This window comes from Patella vulgata, chromosome 5 (genome assembly GCF_932274485.2).
Source record: "Patella vulgata chromosome 5, xgPatVulg1.2, whole genome shotgun sequence".
Classification (NCBI taxonomy): Eukaryota; Metazoa; Mollusca; class Gastropoda; family Patellidae; genus Patella; species Patella vulgata.
In genome coordinates this window covers 40,776,663-40,801,693 of record NC_065883.2, presented here as the reverse complement: position 1 = coordinate 40,801,693, position 25,031 = coordinate 40,776,663, and the positions used below count along the sequence as shown (strand labels likewise).

The 25,031-nt window shown below is 36.9% G+C and overlaps 1 protein-coding gene across 1 annotated transcript in view; it reads left to right on the top strand.

Annotated features, from left to right (window-relative positions):
• LOC126821486 (AT-rich interactive domain-containing protein 4B) overlaps nucleotides 1–25,031 on the top strand; it is a 338,016-nt gene that overhangs the window by 120,307 nt on the left and 192,678 nt on the right. The window contains exon 11 of the mRNA XM_056101477.1: nucleotides 4,413–4,602. Coding sequence (XP_055957452.1) covers nucleotides 4,413–4,602 — 190 coding nt within the window. The remainder of the gene's footprint in view (nucleotides 1–4,412; nucleotides 4,603–25,031) is intronic.

Here is a 25,031-nt window from a genome sequence, read left to right as displayed (position 1 = left end):
ATCCGATTGACTTGAAATTTATATACAGTGTTTAAGGCCATGAAACGAAGAAGCCTATTGATTTTCAGCGATTTCCAATAATTACTGCCAGAGTTATGGCCCTTGATCACTTCAAAAAATTTTGTGGACGCTCTAGAGGCTAAAGTTAATATCCGATTGACTTTAAAATTTATACACAGTGTTTAAGGTCATGAGTCGAAGAAGCCTATTGATTTTCAGCGATTTCCAATAATTACTCATGGCCCTTGATCACTTCAAAAAATCTTGTGGACGTTTTATTGATTGGCTGAGACACTGGAACACAATAACTCCTAATTGAGCTAGAACATTCAAACTTGGTGTAGGTGTTTATTAGGTCAATGTCTTGATGGTGTTCGAAGATGAGCGTTTTCTGCTTAGGGTAAGCAGAGATGAGGAATTTGATTGGTTGATGCTTTGGGACACGATATCTTTAGTTCTAATTAAGTGACAGTGAGGACACTTGGTGTATAGTTTTATCACATCAATACCGTGACTGAGTTTGATAATTTATTTTGCAGTAAACATTGCTCTACCACAATAAGCGAGTGACACCATCTGCTAAATAATCGCATTCGTCTAAAGCAATTAATTACTTACACTATTCCGGTCGACATATTCTTTAGTTAAAAACATAAACCCCATTCAAAATATGATCATAAATCCAAGTATATGACATCAAAATAGAATCTTTTCTCCAACATTAGACGTGTGAAATTTGTAAACGTTGCTCTACCACAATAAGCGAGTGACACCATCTGCTAAATAATCGCATTCGTCTAAAGCAATTAATTACTTACACTATTCCGGTCGACATATTCTTTAGTTAAAATCATAAACCCCATTCAAAATATGATCATAAATCCAAGTATATGACATCAAAATAGAATCTTTTCTCCGACATTAGACGTGTGAAATTTGTCACGTATTCACTTCATAATTTCATGCGTCTCGCAAGATTTCTACTTTCGTTTCAGTTATTGTTCTATAACTGCGTGTGATCAGAAACAGAGCTTGCATTGTTTAGTGTTTTTCAGATGTGTGTGTGAAATAGCTTTATGTAACGCTCGCTTCCACTGAAGTGATATCACAGAAAAGTTATCCGATACATTGATTTGGGGTGTTATTATTAGGATATGTGACATATATGACTCATTTCTACGTGTTGTCGGCTGACATCAAAAAGATTAAGAGTGTATCCGCGAGAAGACCATGCAAAAATCGCAAAAAGTGCTAAGATGGGGGGTCGGAAGTTTTTGATTAAACTTATGATATGACACCCCCTAGAGGCAAGAGGTAACATGCTGAAGTGGTTACAGTCTGATGTCGCTCTAAAGGACTGTACAGGAATTATTCATTTTATGGGTAAAATTGCAGTTTTCACATGTGTATTTATCACCTTTTTTAAGCACAGACTGCATTCTATGGTGGAATAGCAACCTTCTAATTTTGACCCTGTCTGATAAAGCGGTGGTCAACTTCTACCCCAGCACTAATTTGAAAAAAAAAATCAGTACATACTAATTTTGTGTGGACTTGTTTTAGGGTACCATATTCACATTGTCCTTATAGTGCAGAAAAAGATACAATGTAACTTTTTTATACGTCCACATTCATAATGTGAACGTATTATGCCGTCGCCCCTGTCTGTGTGTGTGTGTGTGTGTATGTATGTATGTGTGTGTGTGTGTGTGTGTGTGTGTCTGTGGTTCGCCTACAGGGCGCAATTCTTCATGGATTTTCTTCAAACTTGGTATACTTATTCCTTATACCCCAAGGAAGATCCCTATTGTTTTTGGTGCATGCCCGACCCCCCGGGGCAGAGCCACGCCCATTTCTAGTATTTGTTTGTTTGTCGTCTACAGGCCACATTTCTTAACTAATAATCTTGAAACTTTGCATACACATTCTTTGTACCCTAAGGAACATCCCTATCGTTTGGGGTGCATGCCCAACCCCCAGGGGCAGAGCCACGCCCATTTTCTTTTCGTGTGTCTTTGTGTCGCCTACAGGGCGCAATTCTTACTGGATTTTCTTCAAACTTGGTATACTTATTCCTTATACCCCAAGGAAGATCCCTATTGTTTTTGGTGCATGCCCGACCCCCAGGGGCAGAGCCACGCCCATTTCTAGTTATTCTTTAAGTGGCATTTAGCGATCAGGGAACAAATTAACAGAACACAGTTTTTATGGGATACAATCACTAGTTTATTCTAAAAGCACGACGTTTCCACAAGTATTCTCTTATCGTTATCAATCAAGCAAAAAAAAACAAAAAAAAAACGTCATGCTTTTAGAATAAAGACATCGATTGTTTTAAAATAAAAATTGTGTTCTGTTAATGTGAACGAAATGTTATACTGATAGCAGTCCTACAACCCAGTTTTATTTCACAGACCCTCAATGCAAACTGGACCATATCAAACAAAACAGGAATGTGGACGTATATTGCTGCGTTAGCGATGCTCTTGTCTTTCATGGTCGCAAGTAGAATTTCTTTGGATGGTTTTGAAGTGCTAAGCACATAGTATCCACAGCTTATTGAAAAGTGCTAAAAAAAAGCTTTTGTGATACATTTTTTTGCGAATTTAATTAGAGAAATAAAATTTTTGACTTTTATACGTTTTCATCATATCCATAGCCATTATTTGTACCATGTTGTACTCTATATAAGTGTGTATTTGTATTTATTGTATATTTGGTATTGTCGTATTGTCCCTTTAACATATTTGTTGTATTGTCTCTTTAAGATTTCATTTTCAAACAAGTTACCGAAAATGGCTACAAAATGTTTAATTTCAGAGCATGTTTCCACTATTCATTTTGGGACACATCTACTGATTTCTACAATACAAAAATGTGGAAGCTTAAATATTAACGGCAACGAAGCCTAATTGCGTCGAAGTGGGTGACATTGAACAGTGTAGTATGGTAGCTACAGCTCTCGGGCACCGTCAGGGCCGGATTTAGAATAAGAGAGGCCCTAGGTAAACCCCCTGAACAGGGCCCACGACATGGACCTTGGAGCCCTGGGACAAGCAACTCGGTGAGAGGGTGGGTCGGGGGAAGTCATGCGGTTGGTGGTTCGAATCTCACTTTTAGGTGAATTTTTCATTTTTGTTGGATTATTTTATTTAAAATAATGTCTATTTGAGAGTAATGGATATGTTTGTTAAGATTGAGCACGTCGAAACTCCAATGGAAGGTCGTGGACAACTGCTGTTGACGCCAGATGAGCCATGAACGATTACAGGCCTTTGAAAGTATTTTTTTTCAAGATATTTTTATAAAACAGATACTAATGTATTTTAGGGCTGGTAGTAAACACCATATGAATGAAAAGGAAAATAAATTGTTAGTTTTTTTTTTTTATCTACTACGGTTAATTATCTCCAAAATAGGGAAATTACAGGTTAATTTCCTGGGTTATTGTTTCCTTTACCTAGTTTTTGTCAAGTTGATTCCGGTCATTTTTATTTTTTGTATCAAATGTTGGGAGGTTGCTTGTTCACGTGAGCATAAATTTTTTAAACCCACCCCATGAAAGAAGTAGCTATAGGGCGTCAAACTTTGGGTGACGAAAAATGGGGAATTTAGACAGGCTTTGATATCCAGTCCGTATACAGATCTCGTTGCCAGAATCGTCTGAAGTTAATATTGTGGTAACAGCACTGAGTCATCGATAAACTGTGTGAGTTTGGTCTTTCTGCTACGTATAGTAAAGGTGTAAGGACTTGCCAAAGTTGGTATTTGAGAAAAGACAGATTTTGTCAATTTCACCATATGAAAAATGTTTTTTCAATTTTCTCATACAGGAATTGAAAGATTTATCTAATATTGCACATTTATGTGTTTTGGGACTATCCCAACTTATAAACCAAATTTGGTCAAAATCTGTGATTGAAGCCTTAGCACCTTCTGCATGGTTTTCTCGCGGACACGCTCTTAAAACTTCAAGGAAGGGTTGATGAAAACTTGTGCGTGCTGGTTTATCTATCCATGTTTGCTTTCCTATTGGTTCTTGCATAAGATTTACTGTTTAGCATATCTTTGCTTTAGTGTGTTACGTTTAATTTGATCGGGAGAGGTGTTCGTCGACGTCAACCGACAACACTGCAAGAATTGGCCGTGGCACTGCAACAGGAGTGGGTCAGATTGCCCCAAATCGTGATTGGACGGTTGATTAGGAGAATGCCATGACAAATTGCTGAATGTCTGAGGATTGGTGGAGCAATTACTGAATATTTAGACAAAAATCAAAAACGTTCATTTTCACTTTTGACAGTGTATCTCTTTGCGAGTGTGTAGCCGTATTTCCACGTTTTTCATTTGTACGTTAATGGTGGACCAATACCTAAAGGTACATATTATAACATGTTTCCATTTTATTGCAGGCACACCAATTAACAAAGGTCCTTTAGTAGGCATGCATGATCTGAATTTATACAGACTTTTCAAATTAGTACAAAATTTTGGTGGATATAATAAAGTTACTAATTTGGATAAATGGAGAATGGTGTATAATAAAATGGGATTGCCTGCATCAAACCTTGCTGGTAGCCAAATGAGGAATGCATACAAAAAGTAAGCTGATATTTCTTTTAGCTTACACTGGAAAATAGGTAATCTGTATGATATTTACTGCCAGAGTTATGGCCCTTGATCACTTTGAAAAATATTGTGGATGCTCTAGAGGCCAAAGTTAATATCCAATTGACATTAAATTTATACACAGTGTTTAAGGTCATGAGACGAAGAAACCTATTGATTTTCAACGATTTCCGATAATTACTGCCAGAGTTATGGCCCTTGATCACTTCAAAAAATCTTGTGGATGCTCTAAAGGCTAAAGTTAATATCCGATTGACTTTAAATTTATACACAGTGTTTGTGGTCATAAGACAAAGAAGCCTATTGATTTTCAGCAATTTCTGATAATTACTGCCAGAGTTATGGCCCTTGATCACTTTAAAAAAATCTTGTCGACGCTCTATAGGCCAAAGTTAATATTCGATTGACTTTAAATTTATACCCAGTGTTAAAGGTCATGAGACGAAGAAGCCTATTGATTTTCAGCGATTTATGATATTTTCTGCCAGAGTTATGGCCCTTGTTCACTTTGAAAAATCTTGTGGACGCTCTAGAGGCCAAAGTTAATATCCGATTGACTTTAAATTTATACACCGAGTTTAAGATCTTGAGACGAAGAAGCCTATTGATTTTCAATGAATTTTTATGACTTAACAGTTAAATGCATGATATTTAACAGTCCGGTGGCTGAAGGGGGGGGGGGGGATCGCCACCCGAGCTGTGAATAATTTATGGAACCAAGTTTTTCTAGACCATTTTTTTGCGTAGATTCCAAATCTGGGTGGTGATCAGGCGTTTGAGGGGGCGTTTTCCAGATATGGGGGGTCCGATGTCTACAATTGGGGGAAATTTCATTATGTTGATATAAATGACAAAATGTAAGTTTGGGGACAGAAACCATTCGGTTCAAAATTGGCCTGAAAATTGTTTTCTCGTTAGCTTTTTCGTTCAATCTGATTAAAACACACAGGGAATTAGCTAATAAAACGGTCTGTTACGGCGAGTTCTTGGCGTGCTCTGCACGGAACTGTGGAGTAAACCCCTAGAAACGTCAACGCTGATTTGAGTTATCAATGTCTGACGCCATAGTGTCAAAAGCCGCTCGTATAACCCATGTAGTGTAGGCCATCGAAAGTATAAAAACACAAAACGAAATATACATCTGTATTAGATTGCTTTTTCGTTCAGTACCAATTTCATCATTCCAAATAATAATATTAAATTATAATGGTACATAAAATACACAGTAAATTAGAGACATGTTTAGATATTAGTTTATTCTTAGTCTTCATCAGAAGATTCAAAATCAAAGTTCATAATATGAGCGGGATAGATATCTTCTTGATGGCTAATCAACAGCTCGCATATATCCTTTGGATATGCTTCAGATACCCATTCACATTGTAAATCTTCATTCCAGCCTTGTATCCCAGGGTTATCTTGTTGATCATTGGTTTTGCAGCCTGTCTCCATATTGTTTCAACATAATTGTTGCGTTCAATGTGCAGCAAAAGACAACTCAGGCAAGATGGTAATAAAGAAAGAAAGGTTTTTTTGTTTTTTTCATCACAATTTAAATTCCCCCAGAAAATCTTTTTTCCATTGTCATCTACTGTTGTAAGTCACCTTTCACCGTACATAGTACAAACAATTTGTTCTAAACCAGTAATTACGTCATCAGAAACATCATTTGTCTGTCCCAGCTCCTTAAAAATTGTTAGAAAGTTGGAAAAAGAAAGACAGTTAGTCATTGACACTGAAAGCATGTAGGCCAAGATATTCTCGACACTTTCAATACTAATCTTGATTGGATCAAAAAATATATCAAGTTTAGTGTTGAAGTGTCGAGAATATCCTAGAACTGACAACAAATCACAAGGACACCAATATAGCTTACCTACTCCTCTTCGCATTGCAAATTAATGGAAGCGCTGAAACAAATTGCTCGGGCGAAATAGACATCCCAATCATTCTCCTCACAATGATACAAATATACACATTTTGATCGATAATGAGATGGGCAAAGCAAGAAAATATCGCAGAAGGCGACTTAATCAGTAGATGACGCTAGAAGATAGATTTTCTAGGTGAAAAGATAACAGACTTTTCTTTATTACCACCTTGCCATAGTGGTGTTTTGCTGCATAGTTGGAATGAAGATTTGGAGTGTGAATTGTTATCTGAAGCATATCCAAAGGATATATGTGAGCTGCTGGTCAGCAACCAAGAAGATATTTATCCAACTCATATTATGAACTTTGATTTTGAATCTTCTGATGAAGACTAAGAATAAACTAATATCTAAACATGTCTCTGATTTACTGTGTTTTTTTATCTGCATTTCCAGATCTCTTGTAAAGTACCATTATAATTTAATATATTGGATGACGAAATAGGTAATGAATGGAAAAGTTAACGAGAAACCACTTTTAAGGTCAATTTTGAACCAAATGATTTCTGTCCACAAAAACACATGTTACCCCCCCCCCCTCCATAACCCGCCCACCCCCGCGGGCACCCACTCCGGCGTCCATCCCCACACAATGGGAATATTATAAACATATTTAGAGATGTTTCATCAAGCTCTTAAGAAAATCATCATTTAAATCGACGTGAACTCATTTCCCGCCAATTTTACACCCCCCCCCCCCCCATACACACTCGCACACCTGCTACCACCCACCCCACCTTGCCACAAATCAAAACAGTTGCCCAGGGGTATCATAAACACTTATTTAGAGATAGGCAGTCCGGGAAATTTATGTTTTATTAATAATTATATAACATGATCATCATTAATATGTCAACATAACCACATTTTCCCCCAATTGTAGACATTGGACCCCCCATATCTCAAAAACGCCCCCTCAAACGCCTGATCACCACCCAGATTCGGAATCTACGCAAAAAACTGGTCTAGAAAAACTTGGTCTCATAAATTCACAGCTCGGGTGGCGATTCCCCCCCTTCAGCCACCGGACTATAAAGCTTTGAATACAAAACGTTAGCATGGGGCAGAACTTTATAAAAACCAAACAAATTCTAATAGTTTTCTGATAATTACTTCATGAGTTGTTGCTCTTAATCAGATTTTAGTGTATTATAAATGTTTCATTACCGAAAAAAGTAAAAATATGCGACAACTCTTGTTGACTGCCCGGACGATTTAGCTGCTGTGGGCGTATGTTTTGTTGCCTGGCAACCTGTCTTTCTGTGTGTCGCCTACAGGCCACAATTCTTAAGTGATCATCTTGAAACTTTACATACTTATTCCTTATACCCTAAGGAACATTCCTATCGTTGGGGTGCATGCCGGGCAGAGCCATGCCCATTTCTTGTATCTGTTTGTTTGTCATCTACAGGCCGCATTTCTTAACGTATCATCTTGAAACTTTGCACACTTATTCTTTGTACCCTAAGGAACATCCCTATCGTTTGGGGTGTATGCCCAACCCCCAGGGGCAGAGCCACGCCCATTTTCTTTTTGTGTGTCTGTGTATCGCCTACAGGCCACAATTCTTAAGTGATCATCTTGAAACTTTACACACGTATTCCTTATACCCTATGGATGATCCCTGTTGTTTTTGGTGCATGCACGACCCCCAGGGGCACAGCCATGCCCATTTCTTGTATCTGTTTGTTTGTCGTCTACAGGCTTCATTTCTTAACGTATCATCTTGAAACTTTGCATACATATTCTTTGTACACTAAGGAACATCCCTGTAGTTTGAGGTGCATGCCCAAGCCCCAGGGGCAGAGCCACGCCCATTTTCTTTTTGTGTATCTGTGTGCCGCCTACAGGCCACAATTCTTAATCGATCGTCTTGAAAAAATTTTGTATGAATTCCTTGATCCCTATTGTTTTTGGTGCATGCCCGATCCCCAGGGGCAGAGCAACGCCCATTTCTTGTATTTGTTTGTTTGTTTGTTGTCTACAGGCCGCATTTCTTAACGTATCATCTTGAAACTTTGCATACTTATTCTTTGTCTACAGGCCGCAATTCTTAACAAATCATTTTGAAACTTTGCATACCTTTTCCTTATACCCTAAGGATGCCCCTATTGTTTTTTGGTGATTGCCCAACTTGGGATATGTATTCCTTATAGCCTAAGGGCGTCAAGTATTCATTTTGGTGAATGCCCCAACCCCCAGGGGCAGAGCCACGCCCAATTTTTGCCTTTAGTGCCCGAAGGCCACAATTCTGAATGGATTATCTTGGAACTTGGAATACTTATTCCTTATACCCTAAGGACGGCAACTATTGATGTTGTCATTTCAAATAACAGGGTGGTACCCATTTATATTGTTCCATATCCAACCCCAAGGGGCAGAGCCACACCCATTTTTTGTATTTATCGTCTACAGGCTGCAATTCTGAATGGATCATCTTGGAACTTTGCATATTTATTCCTTATACCGTAAAGACAGCAACTATTTATAACAGACAGATTGAGAAGGGTCATCTAACTATCTTTGTGTATTGATAATAATATGGCAAGTGTGGTGTCGTTAATATCTGTCATTAATTAATCAATCAATCTGACTATAAAAGACATGGGTCATAAATTAATTTACACATCGGTGTTAGCAGTGTGTGTTAGTGGGATTAAGAATGCTGAGTGGGATTAAGAATGCTGATTAGGTAATTATCTTTTTTTTACGCTGGCCTGATCAAAGACATCACTCTAGTTGGAACGTGTGCGTAATACCTCATGAACAAACTAATGGTAGAATCGTACACACACACATTAATTGTATAAAATAATTAAGTTTTACTCATCAGTTGTTTATAATTAATATTTACCCAATAATTATTGCTCACCGGTGTTTTTGTAATCTAGTAGCCTCGTATTATTATTTGATTGGCGTTTAAACAACATTTAATTGACTTGATAGAAATCTGAATATAAATTATTCGATGGATAAACGTTTGTGATACGATTCGGTTATAATGTCTAACATCGTTTATTATATGCCCACATGGAAATATGGTCGTATATTGCCGTCGCCCCCGTCCGTCCGTCCGTCGTCCACAATTTCTTGTGAACACTCTACAGACTACATTTATCATCTGATTGTTTTGAAATTGATATATGTTGTTTGCATTAGTGAGATGAAGAAGCCTATTTAATTTCAATAACTTCCGTTAATTTCGTCTGGAGTTATGGCCCTTGTTTCACTTTGTTGCACCTTGTGAACGCTCTAACGACAAAAGTTATCAACCGATCTGTATGAAATTTATATGCATCATTTAAATTAGTAAAGCAAAGAAGCCTTTTGAATTTCAGCAATTTCCGTTATTTACATCTAGAGTTATGGCCCTTGTTTCACTTTGTTGAATCTTGTGAAAACTCTAATGACAACAGTTATCATCCGATCTGTTTGAAATTGATATGCATCATTTAAATATTAGTGAAACGAAGAATCCTATTGAATTTCAGAGTTATGGCCCATGTTTCACTTTGTTGTACCTTGTTTATGCTCTAACGACAAAAGTTATTATCCGATCTGTATGAAATTTATATGCATCATTAAGATTAGTAAAACAAAGAAGCTTATTGAATTTCAGCAATTTCCGTTAATTACATCTAGAGTTATGGTCCTTGTTTCACTTTGAATCTTTTGAACGCTCTAATGACAACAGTTATCATCCGATCTGTTTGAAATTGATATGCATCATTTAAATTAGTACAACAAAGATGCCTATTGAATTTCAACAATTTCCGTTGAATACACCTCGAGTAATGGCCCTTTTTTCACTTTGTTGTACCTTGTGAATGCTTTAACGACAAAAGTTATTATCCGATCTGTATGAAATTTATAGGTATCGTTTAAATTAGTAAAACGAACAAGCCTATTGAGTTTCAGCAAATTTCCGTTAATTATATCTAGAGTTATGGCCCTTGTTTCACATTGTTGAATCTTGTGAACGCTTGAACGACAAAAGTTATCACCCAATCTGTATGAAATTCATATGCATCATTTAAATTAGTGAAATGAAGAAGCCTATTGAATGTCAGCAATTTCTGTCAATTACTTCTAGAGTTATGGCCCTTGTTTTACTTTGTTGAACCTTGTGAATGTTCGAACGACAAAAGGTATCATCTGATCTGTATGAAATTGATATGTATTATTTGAATTAGTAAAACGAAAAAGTCTTTCGAATTTCAACAATTTCTGTAGATTACTTCCAGAGTTACAGCCCTTGTTTTAGTTTTTAGAACCTTGTGAACCCTCAAACGACGAAAATTATAATGTCATCTGTATGAAATTGTCTATTAAATGCCCCCTAATTACCTACAAAAGAACAAATATACGACAACTCTTGTCGACCGCTCGGACGATTTAGCTGCTGTGGGCGTATGTTTAGTTGCCTGGCAACCTATCTTCTTCTTTATAATAAAAGTATTTTACAATTGCATTGACAGTTTAATCACTCACTAAATGGCATCAGGAGCTCCACGTATGATCAGGTGTTTTGGTATTCATGTCCATGAATTCTGTGCAATTTTCACGCAAAAGTTTAATCTTATTTACGACACCCGTAGTACATGGAACCGTACATGGTAATAAGATTCGCAGCGTTGATTGGCTGAGAAATGAGGGCGATCTATTGTTGTGCATAATCATCGGAAAATTCCATATTCGATGTAAATTTCAAATGGAGTTACGATTAAAGTTGTTCTTTATGTATAGAATTAGAAATGGTTACTATTATTATATTGCTAATAATGAATATATCGAGTCGTCTTCATTTGACATGTGGCCTATTTAAACAAAGGCAGCTTAAATGGGTCTACGGCATTTTAAATCACAAATCACAAATGTCTAATCTATAAGAATGTAAGACGATAATTTGGTTATTATGATTAGGCCAGTCACTTGGTAAGTGGACTGTCAATAGACGCTTATCAACTGGTGGTGTGTATGATAGTGCTATATTGTACAGACAGTGAGATATTGTATAGATAATGTATGTCTTATTTGTAGTGCCTGTGACGCCACCAGCCAATCAACCGGATTAAGGTCGTAATTGAAAAATTGAAAAGCGTTTTTGGCGTGTCGGATACTTAAACATTAACAGCCGACTTAATTTTAATCAGATTGATGTGAACTTGCCGTAAAGTTGATATAGTAACCATACATACATGAAATTTAGATTTTTGATCTTACGTGGTCTTTAAGGCTAATTATGTTTCAATTTTCACATTTTTGTAACATTTACACTGATTTCCCCAGCAGCTCCACAATACATAGGTTTTCTCAAAAATTCCATTTTGTCAAAGTGATTTTGATCAATTTTTTCATCAAAAATGGTTTTGACCATGTTATATCTGAAATATTGAACCTGGTTGTTATGCATTTTAAAATCAGTAGCTATCAAGTAAGATTAACAAGAAAAAAAAGAGTAAAAATATATATATGCCGTCTCTCAAGAGCAGGATATATGTTCATTTTTGAACAATTTACAGCGGGAGCAAATTGCCTATTTTTGGGCATTTTCGGGACATTAATAAAATGAGGAATGGAGATACGTAAGTGAAATTATGTTGTGCCTTTGCCCCCTTAACCTTGGACTTTGCCCCAGCTTTGCCCCTCCAATCACCGACGGCTGGTGCCGCCACTGTCCGTCCGTATGTCCGGACATCCGTCCACAATTGTTTGTGGACACTCTACATGTCACAGGTCACGAATCTTGACATATAGCTTTATCTCCCTAAGATCTTGGTTCCTTTCGATATTGGCAGGTATCGTAACTTTATTGATTATGGCCCCTGATTGTAAGAAAAATTGCATTTTTAGCTTGTGGACCCTATAGAAGTCACAGTTTTTATCCGATTTGGTTTAAACTTGAAATGTATGCTTATAACCCAAAGATTTCGGTTCCTTTCGATATTCGTGCATATCGAAACGTAACTGACAGACAAAATGGCCGCCCCTTGTTCTCAAATAGCGTAAAAATATGGTATATCAAAGTTGTGAACACTCTGGAGGTCACAATTTTCTTCTGATTTAATGAAACTTGAAATGTAAGTTTATAACCCATAGATCTTGGTTCCTTTCGACATTTGCCCATATCGGATAGTAACTTCCTGAATTATGGCCCTTGAATGTACAAAAAATCACCATTTTAGCTTGCCGTCCATGTAGAGGTCACAATTTTTATCCGAATGTAACTTCCTGGATTATGGCTCCTGATTGTTTGAAAAATCACATTTTTAGCTTGCGGATTCTCTAGAGGTCACAAATTTTTTTCCGATTTTAAAATGCGTTTAAATATTTCACCATTCCACCGTATTGAAGGTTGAATTCGAATTTCGGGAAAATCGAAATGAAACTGCCCGACAAAATGGCCGCTCTTTGTATGCAAATTGTGTAAAAGTATGCAATACGAAGGTTGTGGACCCTCTAGAGGTCACAATTTTTATCATATTCTGATGAAACTTAAAACATATCTTTATATCCCAAAGATCTAAGTCCCTTTTGATATTTGCGCATTTCAGACCATAACTTTTGAATTGTTGCCCCTGATTGTACAAAAAATCCTGTTTGCTTTTATTTGTTTTTAGCTTGTTCTCTATCCATCTCTTGCAAAAATGTGGGGGTATCCTGCCTAGCAGCCGTTGGTTTTAAAAATAACATAACTGTTGTTTCACTGTCATTATTATTCTCAGAATTCGATGCTTTCATGTAGGCCTACATGTTACAAGAAGAATTCTATTTTGACATATTATTTTCTACTCAGAAGATAACAAAATTGACCAATAAAAAGTTATTTTTGTTGTGCATAATTCTCTAAAAGTAGGCTATTATGGGAAACTACATACATACATTATGTGGTCAAAGATAATGCGATGATTTTGACTGAAAGAATTGTTTTGTTTTTATAGGCCCACATTTTCATGTGGACGTATATTGTCGTCGCCCCTGTCCGTCCGTCCGTCCACAATTGTTTGTGAACAGTCTACAGGTCACAATTTTTACCCGATTTCAATGAAACTTGAAATATAGGTTGATCACCCTAAGATCTCGGTTTCTTTCGATATTGGCATGTATCTGACTGTAACTTCATGGATTATGGCCCCTGATTGTACGAAAAATCGCGTTTTTAGCTTGTGGACTCTATAGAGGTCATAATTTTTATCCGATTTAAAAAAACGTATTATTATATCACCGTCAAGTTTAAACTTGAAATGTATGCTTATAACCCAAAGATCTCGGTTCCTTTCGATATTCGTGCATATCGGAACGTAACTTCCTGAATTATGGTCCCTGATTGTACGAAAAATCGCGTTTTTACCTTGTGGACTCTATAGAGGTCATAATTTTTATCCGATTTAAAAAATCATATTATTATATCACCGTTACACCCTAAGGACGGCTGAGTTCGAATTTCGTGAAATTCAGCCCAAAACTGACAGATCAAATGGCCGCCCTTCATTCTTAAATAGCGTAAAAAATATGGTATATCAAGGTTGTGGACCCAATAGAGGTCACAATTTTTGTCCGATTTTGTTGAAACTTGAAATGTAAGTTTATAACCCAAAGATCTCGGTTCCTTTCGATATTTGCGCATATCGGACCGTAACTTTCTGAATTATGGCCCCTGATTGTACGAAAAATCACGTTTTTAGCTTGTGGACCCAAAAGAGGTCTTAATTTTTATCTGATTTAAAAAAAAACGTATTATTATATTACCGTTACACCCTAAGGATGACTGAGCTCGAATTTTTGTTAAAATCGACCCAAAATTGGCAGACAAAATGGCGGCCGTTCGTTCTCAAATAGCGTAAGAATATGGTATATCAAGGTTGTGGACCCTATATAGGTCACAATTTTTATCCGATTTTGGTGAAACTTGTAATGTAAGTTTATAACCCAAAGATCTCAGATCCTTTCGATATTCACGCATATCGGACCTTAACTTCCTGAATTATGGCCACTGATTGTATGAAAAATCGAGTTTTTAGCTTGTGGACCCTATAGAGGTCATAATTTTTATCCGATTTAAAAAAACTTATTATTATATCACCGTTACACCCTAAGGACGACTGAGTTCGAATTTCGTGAAAATCGGCCCAAAATTGACAGACAAAATGGCTGCTGTTCGTTCTCAAATAGCATGAAAATATGGTATATCAAGGTTGTGGACCCTATAGAGGTCACAATTTTTATCCGATTTTGTTGAAACTTGAAATGTAAGTTTATAACACAAAGATCTCAGTTCCGTTCGATATTTGCGCATATCGAATTGTAATTTCCTGAATTATGGCCCTTGATTGTAGAAAAAATCACTTTCTTGTTAGCTTGTTCTCTATCCAGTTCTCGAAAATGTGGGCGTATCCTGCCTGGCAGCAGCTGGTTACTTCACTTTTGAATTTTCATTATTCATTCAAATCCGTATGACTCTTCTTCCTTTTTATACGCCCACATTGAAATGTGGTCGTATATTCTCGTCGGTGCATCCGTCCGTCCGTCCGTCCGGCGTCCAAAATTGCTTGTGGACGCTCTAGAGGCTAAAGTTAATACCAGATTGACTTTAAATTTATATACAGTTTTTAAGGCCATGAAACGAAGAAGCCTATTGATTTTCAGCGATTTCCGATAATTACTGCCAGAGTTATGGCCCTTGATCACTTCAAAATATTTTGTGGACTCTCCAGAGGCTAAAGTTAATATCCGATTGACTTTAAATTTATACACAGTGTTTAAGGTCATGAAGCGAAGAAGCCTATTGATTTTCAGCGATTTCCGAAAATTACTGCCAGAGTTATGGCCCTTGATCACTTCAAAAAATCTTGTGGACGCTCTAAAAGCCAAAGTTAATATCCGATTGACTTTAAATTTATACACAGTATTTAAGGTCATGAGACGAAGAAGCCTATTGATTTTCAGCGATTTCCAATAATTACTGCCAGAGTTATGGCCCTTGATCACTTCAAAAAATCTTGTGGATGCTCTACAGGCCAAAGTTAATATCCGATTGACTTTAAATTTATACACAGTGTTTAAGGTCATGAGACGATAAATCCTATTGATTTTCAGTGATTTCAGATAATTACTGCCATAGTTATGGCCCTTGATCACTTTGAAAAATCTTGTGGACGCTCTAGAAGCTAAAGTTAATATCCGATTGACTTTAAATTTATACACAGTGTATGAGACAAAGAAGCCTATTGATTTTCAGCGATTTCCGATAATTACTGCCTGAGTTGACTTCAGATTGATACACAGAGTTTAAGAGCTTGAGACGAACAAGTATATTGATTTTCAATGAATTTTTATGACTTGAACAGCTAAATCCATGATATTAAAAGTTTTGTATACAAAACGTTAGCATGGGGCAGAACTTTATAAAAACAAACAAATTCTAATGGTTTTCTGATAATTACTTCATGGGTTGTTGCTCTTAATCAGATTTTAGTGTATTATAAATGTGACCCCCCCCATTTTGAAAATTGAGTTATTGTTATTGTCACATTCTCCAACTCATTACCTTCAATTTGATGTATAGTTTGTTTGAATTGGGCAAAAATTGTCTGAGCTGTGTCCATTAGAAGCTACCCAACTCACAAAAGTAAGTTTTGAGAAAAAGCAAGTCAAAGATTTGGTATGTTCCAAAACAAAATCCCATAGCAACCAGGCCATTTATCTGCTGTTTTGTCATTGAATATATCTTTCCATGGGTTTTCAGGGGTGCTGAAGACGAAAATCGTCGTAAAAATTTGATCTATTTCCGCAATTTATTTGCTATATTTTGTCGTTTATCGAATTTGAGTTTCCTGAATTATGGCCCTTGATTGTAGGAAAAATCACTTTCTTGTTAGCTTGTTCTCTATCCATCTCTCGAAAATGTGGGCGTATCCTGCATGGCAGCCGCTGGTTTATTTAGGATTTCAAGGGTGCTGACGACAAAAATCGTAATAAATGCACTCCTTTCGTAACGAAACATCCACAACACATACGGCATAATATTCACATGATAGTGTTATACCGAAGAACAATCTAGACATTAGTAGTCTGTTGTGTATAATATAACTTTAGTGAGATTAACTCAGGAGATTAAGATTGTTGATTGGATAATCATCAAAGAAGCCACCACAGCTGTACGCGTGTTCATTTAACACGTGAATTAAAATAAGATTTTGCGTGTACGATAAGTCTATTATTATTTTCAGTTACCGTGACGTTATCAAAATATGAGTCCATATAGAAATGTCAATTTCATAGTCAAGAAATGCTTACGTTCACTTTCGTTCTTTTTGGCTTCAAAATGATGTAAATATCAACATTATTCAGAGGATACTCAATGGCAGACTGAGAATCGTCACATTTCGGCTCGTTGGTTGTTCTCATTTTTTCGACCCATTGTAATAAAAAAATTTTAAACAATAATATCCCAGATGCATTCCTTTCTTTGCATGCTGTATGAAGAAGCGACGGTAAACGGAATTCATCTATCAATAAAATGCTCTTCGAAAAGAAAATTATTGGCCATTTTGTTTATTTCCATTTAAGGCCTATAGATTATTTTTTTAAAGATGATATGTGATATCAAATAATTACCACTTGGATTAATTATTCGGAGTAGATAATGAGTTGCCAACGGCTTTATCATTGACCTGTGACAGTTGATTAGTAATAGTATTACTCAATGACACACACCCGCTTGTCGATTAATTTACATCATCAGCCACGTTTTTTTCGATTAACACTCAATGGCAATCTCTACAATCAGAATTTTTTTTTTTTCTGCCACTTATCACATCGCATGTAAGTACCCAAAAACATTATCACCAAAACCAAACATTTATGGATAATGTCTTGCACGCGGTGTCTGGGCCAATCAGCAAAGGAGTTGTGTGGACAGCATGGCAACAGGCGGAGTTTATTTATATTTTTGGAGGGTTTTAAAACTCAATTGTATCCGTTCAAAATCAATTCATGCGAGCGAAGACAAATAACTAATTTCGCTGAGAATTTTAAGAAATAGGACAGATTTAAGAATACGGTACTCTAACAAAACGTTCAAATACAGGTGTTTTATAATGTTTTATTGCTATTTTGATCTTCTGTGTCGATAGATAGTATATTTATAGACTCATTTTTGTGAAAATCTCAATTTCGTTCAAAATCAATATTATCACTTATTTTGTCTTTATCTCATTATTGATTCTCGCGCATTCCGACTCATTTAGATGCGGCCGGTCACAAATGTTTCATTACCGAAAAAAGTAAAAATATGCAACAATTCTTGTTGACTGCCCGGACGATTTAGCTGCTGTGGGCGTATGTTTCGTTGCCTGGCAACCTATCTTTTTAAATATACTATTCAAAAAAAGTAGGGGATATTTGATTTTGGGGGCATAATACTAAAATATGCAAATGACTACGAAAAAAGTCACTATAGAACCTAACAGAAGAAACATTTCCAGTTACATGTGACGCCCAAACGCACCAATAGCTACCGCATGGAATGCAGGTGATGCTTGGTATCATCATGGGGGTCCAACCCAAGATTTGCACGACTCTGACTTTGAATGTTACAGTCATTGTGGCATTGAATTCCAGGGTGGAAACATCAGTTTAATTGTTTTAGTGACCAGAAAAAAAAATTTGATATGCGTCGGCTTACCCAAAATGAAAGGTTACGTGCCCTTGGCATGCTACAGATCGGCACAACACAGGCGGTTGTGGCGCGGACGATGAATGTTTCTCAGTCTGTCATAAGCAGGCTATGGTCCAGATACCGTGATACACAATCTGTACAGGACAGACCACGCTCAGGTCGACCAAGGGCGACAACTCAAGCCCAGGATCGATTTATCCGTACCTTGGCCTTGAGAAATCGTGTCATCACAGCAAATCAGATCAGCGCTCGTCTTCAAACAGACACTGGTGTGAGAGTGAGTGGCCAGACGATTCGGAATCGACTGCATAGGGGTCACCTTCGCGCCCGACGTCCTCGCGTGATCCCTTGTTTGAGAGATCATCACATTCAGGCAAGACGTCGTTGGTGTAGGGATCGTCAACACTGGGATAATCGACGCTGGAGCAATGTGATGTTTTCAGATGAGTCAAGGTTCACTGTTGATTTTTTGGACAGACGTAGGAGGGTGTGGCGTCGTCGAAACGAGCGCTTCCAAGACGTTAACGTCATCAGACATGATCGATTTGGGGGTGGTTCTGTTATGGTGTGGGGAGGCATCACTGTTGCTGGAAGAACGGCTTTACATGTTGTTGCAGGGCGTGTTACAGGCCAGTACTACCGGGACAACATCTTGGCAGTCCATGTTGTGCCGTTCGCACGACGTCATGGCCGCCGTTTCATCTTCCAGGATGACAACGCAAGATGTCACAGGGCCAGGATCGTTACAGGTTACCTCCAACAACAGAACATCACCACATTACCTTGGCCAGCACTGAGTCCCGACCTCTCCCCCATCGAGCATGTCTGGGACATGCTTGGACCGAGGTTACGTCAACGTCAACAACGTCCTGCCAATGTCCAAGAACTTGCTGCTGCGTTGCAACAGGAATGGGACAATCTGGACCAAAATGACCTTAGACGTCTCATTAGGAGTATGCCACGTCGGATCAATGCTTGTTTGGCAAACAGAGGAGGATTTACCCGTTACTGACTTGGTTGTGATGCTGTGGTAACTTTGCTGTTTGACCCCGGGTATCATTTTACCCTTATAATGGTCAGTCTGTGCCTTACTTAGTCTAACGATCATTTGGAATAAATCGATGAATGTGAACTTCATTTCATTTTGTCATTTGTTTCTTCGTCAGTTTCATTAGGTGACTTTAATAACACTTAAAAATCAAATATCCCCTACTTTTTTTGAATAGTATATTGCAGTAATATTAACAATAATCGTTGGATTTTAACATTTGGCACATTTTGACATAGCCAGAGACAAGGCAGATAGCTACGGTTCCTTAGATTTTTGATTTTCAACGAATCTTCAGAGATATTAGGCGCCAAATTTTGAAAATTTAAATTTTAATTTTACCCAGGGTTAAAGGGTCGTCTGATTTGAGCAAAAATGTGAACATTTTTTGTCTCGATAATTTTTTATTGCCGCTATTCTCTAATTCAATTTATCGGTTCTAGGTTAATTATTTATTGCCCGATTTTTATAAAACAAAGTTCATATGCTCCATGGTGCAAATTCTCAATTTTTATACGCCCACATTTTCATGTGGACGTATATTGTCGTCGCCCCTGTCCCTCCGGACGTCCACAATTTGTTTGTGGACACTTTACCTACAGGTCACAATTCTTATCCGATTTTGATGAAACTTGAAATATAGGTTTATCTCCAAAAGATCTCGGCTGCTTTCAATATTGACATGTAATGGATCGAAACTTCATGATTATCATTATGGCCCCTGTTTGTACGAAAAGTCATGTTTTTAGCTTGTGGACACTATAGAGGTCACAATTTTTATCCGATTTAAAAAAATGTATTATTATATCACCGTTAAACCCTAAGGACGGCTGAGTTCGAATTTCTTGAAAATCGGCCCAAAATTGACAGACAAAATGGCCACCGTTCGTTCTCAAATAGCGTAAAAATATTAGGCCGTATTCTCGGGGTGAAAATCTTGTCACCTTCGCTCCCGCTAAACCAGTCTACAAATTCGACTATCAATAATCGTGCAATCAATATGTCAACAAAGTTCTCCAATAAAATCTGCCAATTTAATAGTTCAAGCTCGAAATAGGCTATAAATCGATGAATTATTTCTTTAAAGTGCGAAGCCATATTTGCGTAGATGTGAGTTGGATCCTGCGCATCTATTTAAAATTTGGCCAATCAGCGGTCTCGCTTGCGGGGTTGCGGTCAAAAATTATGGGGTCAAGTGCCAGGTCATAGCATTTGTAAACAAAGCCATGCGAACGATTTACCTTGCAAATCGCTCGCGGTTGGGACGAACAGAGATCAAATGAACCCCAAAAACGTCCCATCCGTTTAGAGAAGTGGTGTATGAGAGCCACAAAAGGTATTTTGATCACACTGACATAAAATGTGGCAGTCAGTCAGGTTTTTTCGACACTGATTAAGGATATTGGACCGGTCTATTTCACTAGAAAAATGCCTTAATATCAAGGGAGATTACAGAGAATGCAACAAGGTCACTGCTTCTATGAATTTCAAACTAATTTTACACTTTCAATGTCACCGAAAATGGCGTCATTTGTGCAAAAACTGTATTTATAGCCTTCAAAAAAGATATTTTATTCAAATGAGTCTGATTTGTAATCTTTTTAAAATTATGACATTTGATTCCAATCAATAAATAGAATGAACCCATACGATCATACAGATACCACAAAATGGTTCCTAACTTTTATGGTTGCAGAGAAATAGACTATTTTCTACAAGCCACTTTTCAAGGTTTTTATACGCCCACTTGAAGACGGTTATTTGGAAAAAATGCTGATTCGCGTGTTGCTACAGATTGAAGTTAATTATAAGTATAGGATATTAACCTACCGTATCAATCCGAGGGAGAGTAGGTTTATATCCGACATATACAACGCCATTTCACCCTTAAATTTAATGGGCTCTTCCATTAAAAGGCAACAACGATTGGATAATTGCTCGATAGTTTCCGCCAAATAGCGAAAATTACCGAAGTAATCACGTGCAATTACGTGCATGTTTTTGTTTATACGTCGCCATTTTGGACTATTGAATTGAAAGCAAAAACAAAAAGGATAGTAATACGAAGTCAGACGAATAATCAATCCTTTTTAGCCAACATATTGACGAGGATCTATCCAAAGCCTGGAGAAAATTTGGACCAAAAGGCATTCTTTTCCAAGAATTCTGACAGTGAACCATGATTGAAGGTTTTCGGTATGTTCAGAGAAGGATTTGACCGACTGTTTTAAGTGGACTGTACCCAAAAATACTTTACAAAGGAACCCTTGGGCGATAAATACTTTCAAGTCTTGTAGTGTGTGGAGAAATAATTGCAATGTGGACGAAAAGAAAATTCTGAAAGATTTCTTAGATATGGATAACCGATCTAAATACATGTATGTTGATAAGTACGCCGTCTATTTCGGTCCTGAATGTTAGAAACTGTACCATAACAAATTTTAATTGTCAAAAGAATAAAAATTTATTTCTGTGTTTTTTTCTATTATTTCGATCATCTACGTCATCAGCGGTTGATATGAGCCAAATATATTGACCTGAGATGATGTCATTAGCGGTTGATATGAAATATCAACCTGTCATGACGTCATCAGCGGTTGATATGAACGAATATATCAACCTATGATGATGTCATGACAGGTTGTTATGAGATATAACTGCTATGGACATCAAAGTAAAAACTACCGCCAGTTGTATATGCACGTCGAGCAGCCTGTAATAAATAGATTTAATGTGGGATTTTTATTATCTTTATATTAATTACTGTATTCACACCACATCGTATTTTACAATATTATAAACTGAATCTTCATATATGTAAAAAAAAGCTAGAAGGTCCAAAGTTTCAACAAATCAGATTGACGTCTTTTCTTGGTCTAAGCAGAAAATGATCATCAAACTTAGTCCAGGTATTGACTTCCTACCCAGGAGCCAAAGTTTAAACTGAATATTTCCGTAGAATACGAAATTAAAACACAAATTAAAACTAGAACTGCGATGCAGTAATGACGGGTTTCACCAGTGCCACGTTACCCTAAACATGTCACTTCCGGTACCAATGAAACCATTAAACAGGTTTCCACATAAGCATTGCACACATCAAATAAAATGGACGCCGAATCAACCAAATCCAACAATATCAATTCATTTTATACATTTGTTACATGTAAGTGTACAGTACTTCCGGTGATAATGAAAATGTTCAATTAGTTTTATGAAATTAGAAATGACATAAGGCATCACATAGTGAAAATTTTATGTAAATCGAATAATAATTGCCACTTTAATAGACCAAAAACCTTGAAAAGTGACTTGTAGAAAATCGTCTATTTCTCTGCAACCGTAGAAGTTAGAAACCATTTTCTGGTATCTGTATGATCGCATGGGTACTATCTATTTGCTGATTGGAATCAAATATCATAATTACAAATCAGACTCATTTGAATCAAATATCTGTTTTGAAGGCTAAAAATACAGTTTTTGCCAAAATGACGTTACTTCCGGTGATAATGAAAATCTTAAATTACTTGTATGAAATCGTAAATGGCATTAGGTATCACACAGTGAAAATTTCATGAAAATCGAATAATAATTGACACTTTTGTGGACAAAAAACCTTGAAAAGTAACCTGCTGTAAATTGCCTATTTCTCCGCAACTGAACAAGTTAGAAACCATTTTGTGATATCTATATGATCGTGTGGGTTCATTCTTTTAGTTGATTAGAATCAAATATCAAAATCTTAAACAAACACTAAATGCGACTCATTTCAATAAATTATTTGTTTCGAAGGCTATAAATACAGTTTTTGACCAAATTTCGTCATTTCCGGTGACATTGAAAATGTTAAATTGAGTTGAACTAGTCACAATTGACATTATGCATCAAATGGTGTCACTTTTATGAAAATCCAATAATAATTGACTCTTTTACAGGCACAATAGCGTAAAGAGTGACTCATGCAAAATTGACCATTTCTCGGCAACTGCGCATATTACAAATTAATTTTTACATACATTCTCTCCGTATAGATTATTGCTACGAGTTTATGAAAGTTACGAAGTAATATTTTAAAATATGAAAACGCTGGATGGGTTGTAAATAGCCTAATTTTACACCTTTTTTATACGCCCACATTTAAATGTGGTCGTATATTGTCGTCGCCCCAGTCCGTCCGGCGGTCCAGCGTCCACAATTGCTTGTGGACGCTCTAGAGGCTAAAGTTAATATCAGATTGACTTTAAATTTATACACAGTGTTTAAGGTCTTGAGACGAAGAAGAAAATTGATTTTCAGCGATTACCGATTATTACAACCAGAGTTATAACCCTTGATCACTTCAAAAAATCGTGTGGACGCTCTAGAGGCCAAAGTTAATATCCGATTGGCTTTAAATTCATACACAGTGTTTAAGGTCATAAGACGAAGACGCCTATTGATTTTTACTGCCAGAGTTATGGTCCTTGATCACTTTGAAAAATCTTGTGGACGCTATAGAGGCCAAAGTTACTATCCGATTGACTTTAAATTTATAAACAGTGTTTAAGGTCATGAGACGAAGAAGCCTATTGATTTTCAGCGATTTCCGATAATTACTGCCAGAGTTATGGCCCTTAATCACTTTGAAAAATCTTGTGGACACTCTAGAGGTCAAAGTTAATATCCGATTGACTTTAAATTTTTTACACAGTGTTTACGGTCATGAGATGAAGAAGCCTTTTGATTTTTAGCGATTTGCGATAATTACTGCCATAGTGATGGCCCTTGATCACTTTGGAAAATCTTGTGGACGCTCTAGAGGCCAAAGTTAATATCCGATTGACTTTAAATTTATAATCAGATTGTAGTGTATTATAAATGTTTCATTACCGAAAATTAAAAATATGCGACAACTCTTGTTGACTGCCCGAACGATTTAGCTGCTGTGGGCGTATGTTTCGTTGCCTGGCAACCTATCTTTCACCTTTTAATCGAAATAGCCCGAAAACGGAATCGAAATTAAAAAAACTGGGCCCAACATTTTGTGCGCCTTTAAAGGGCGCACCCTTTCAGTTATACCAGATTTGAAAAAAATAATATTTGCTTTCGAAAAGTGGTACCTAACTGTCGGTGCCGACAGATAACTCTATCGGTAACAAAAAAAATGGCAATTGAGACAACGGAGCATATGAACTTTGTTTTATACAAATCGAACAATAAATAATTAATCTAGGACTGAAAAACTGAATTAGCTATGTGCCCTGTCTCCGGCTATGCCAAAATGTATCGAAAGTTAAAATCCAATGATTATTGTTAAAGTTACTGCAATATTTCTAAAAACGATAGCTTCGGCGATTTCTGACATTTCGCATTGTCGCAGAACGATCCGACAAGCAGTTGCTGAGATCTAATCAAAAATAATTTGGAATAATAATAATAATAACTAGACCTGCAAGCAGCACTGAACCGGCTTTCAGGAATCAGACAGGAAGTGTGTCATACAATAGCCCATTTATCTAGCTACCAAACGATACTTTTAGATGTTTTGATCCGGTCACACCCGACAATGAAATCCCGATTGTTGCAAGAGCACCGATATTTTTACTGTCTTTTTTTTTTTTTTTTAATTCAGATGTCATATGATAGTCCATTAATGGGGCTATCCAGCGACACTTTAGTTCTTTTGGTCCGCTAAGATCTGATGGAGAAATCAAGTTTTTCGCAAGAGCGCTAATTTCTTTTAACCCTTTTCTTCATTTTTTGAA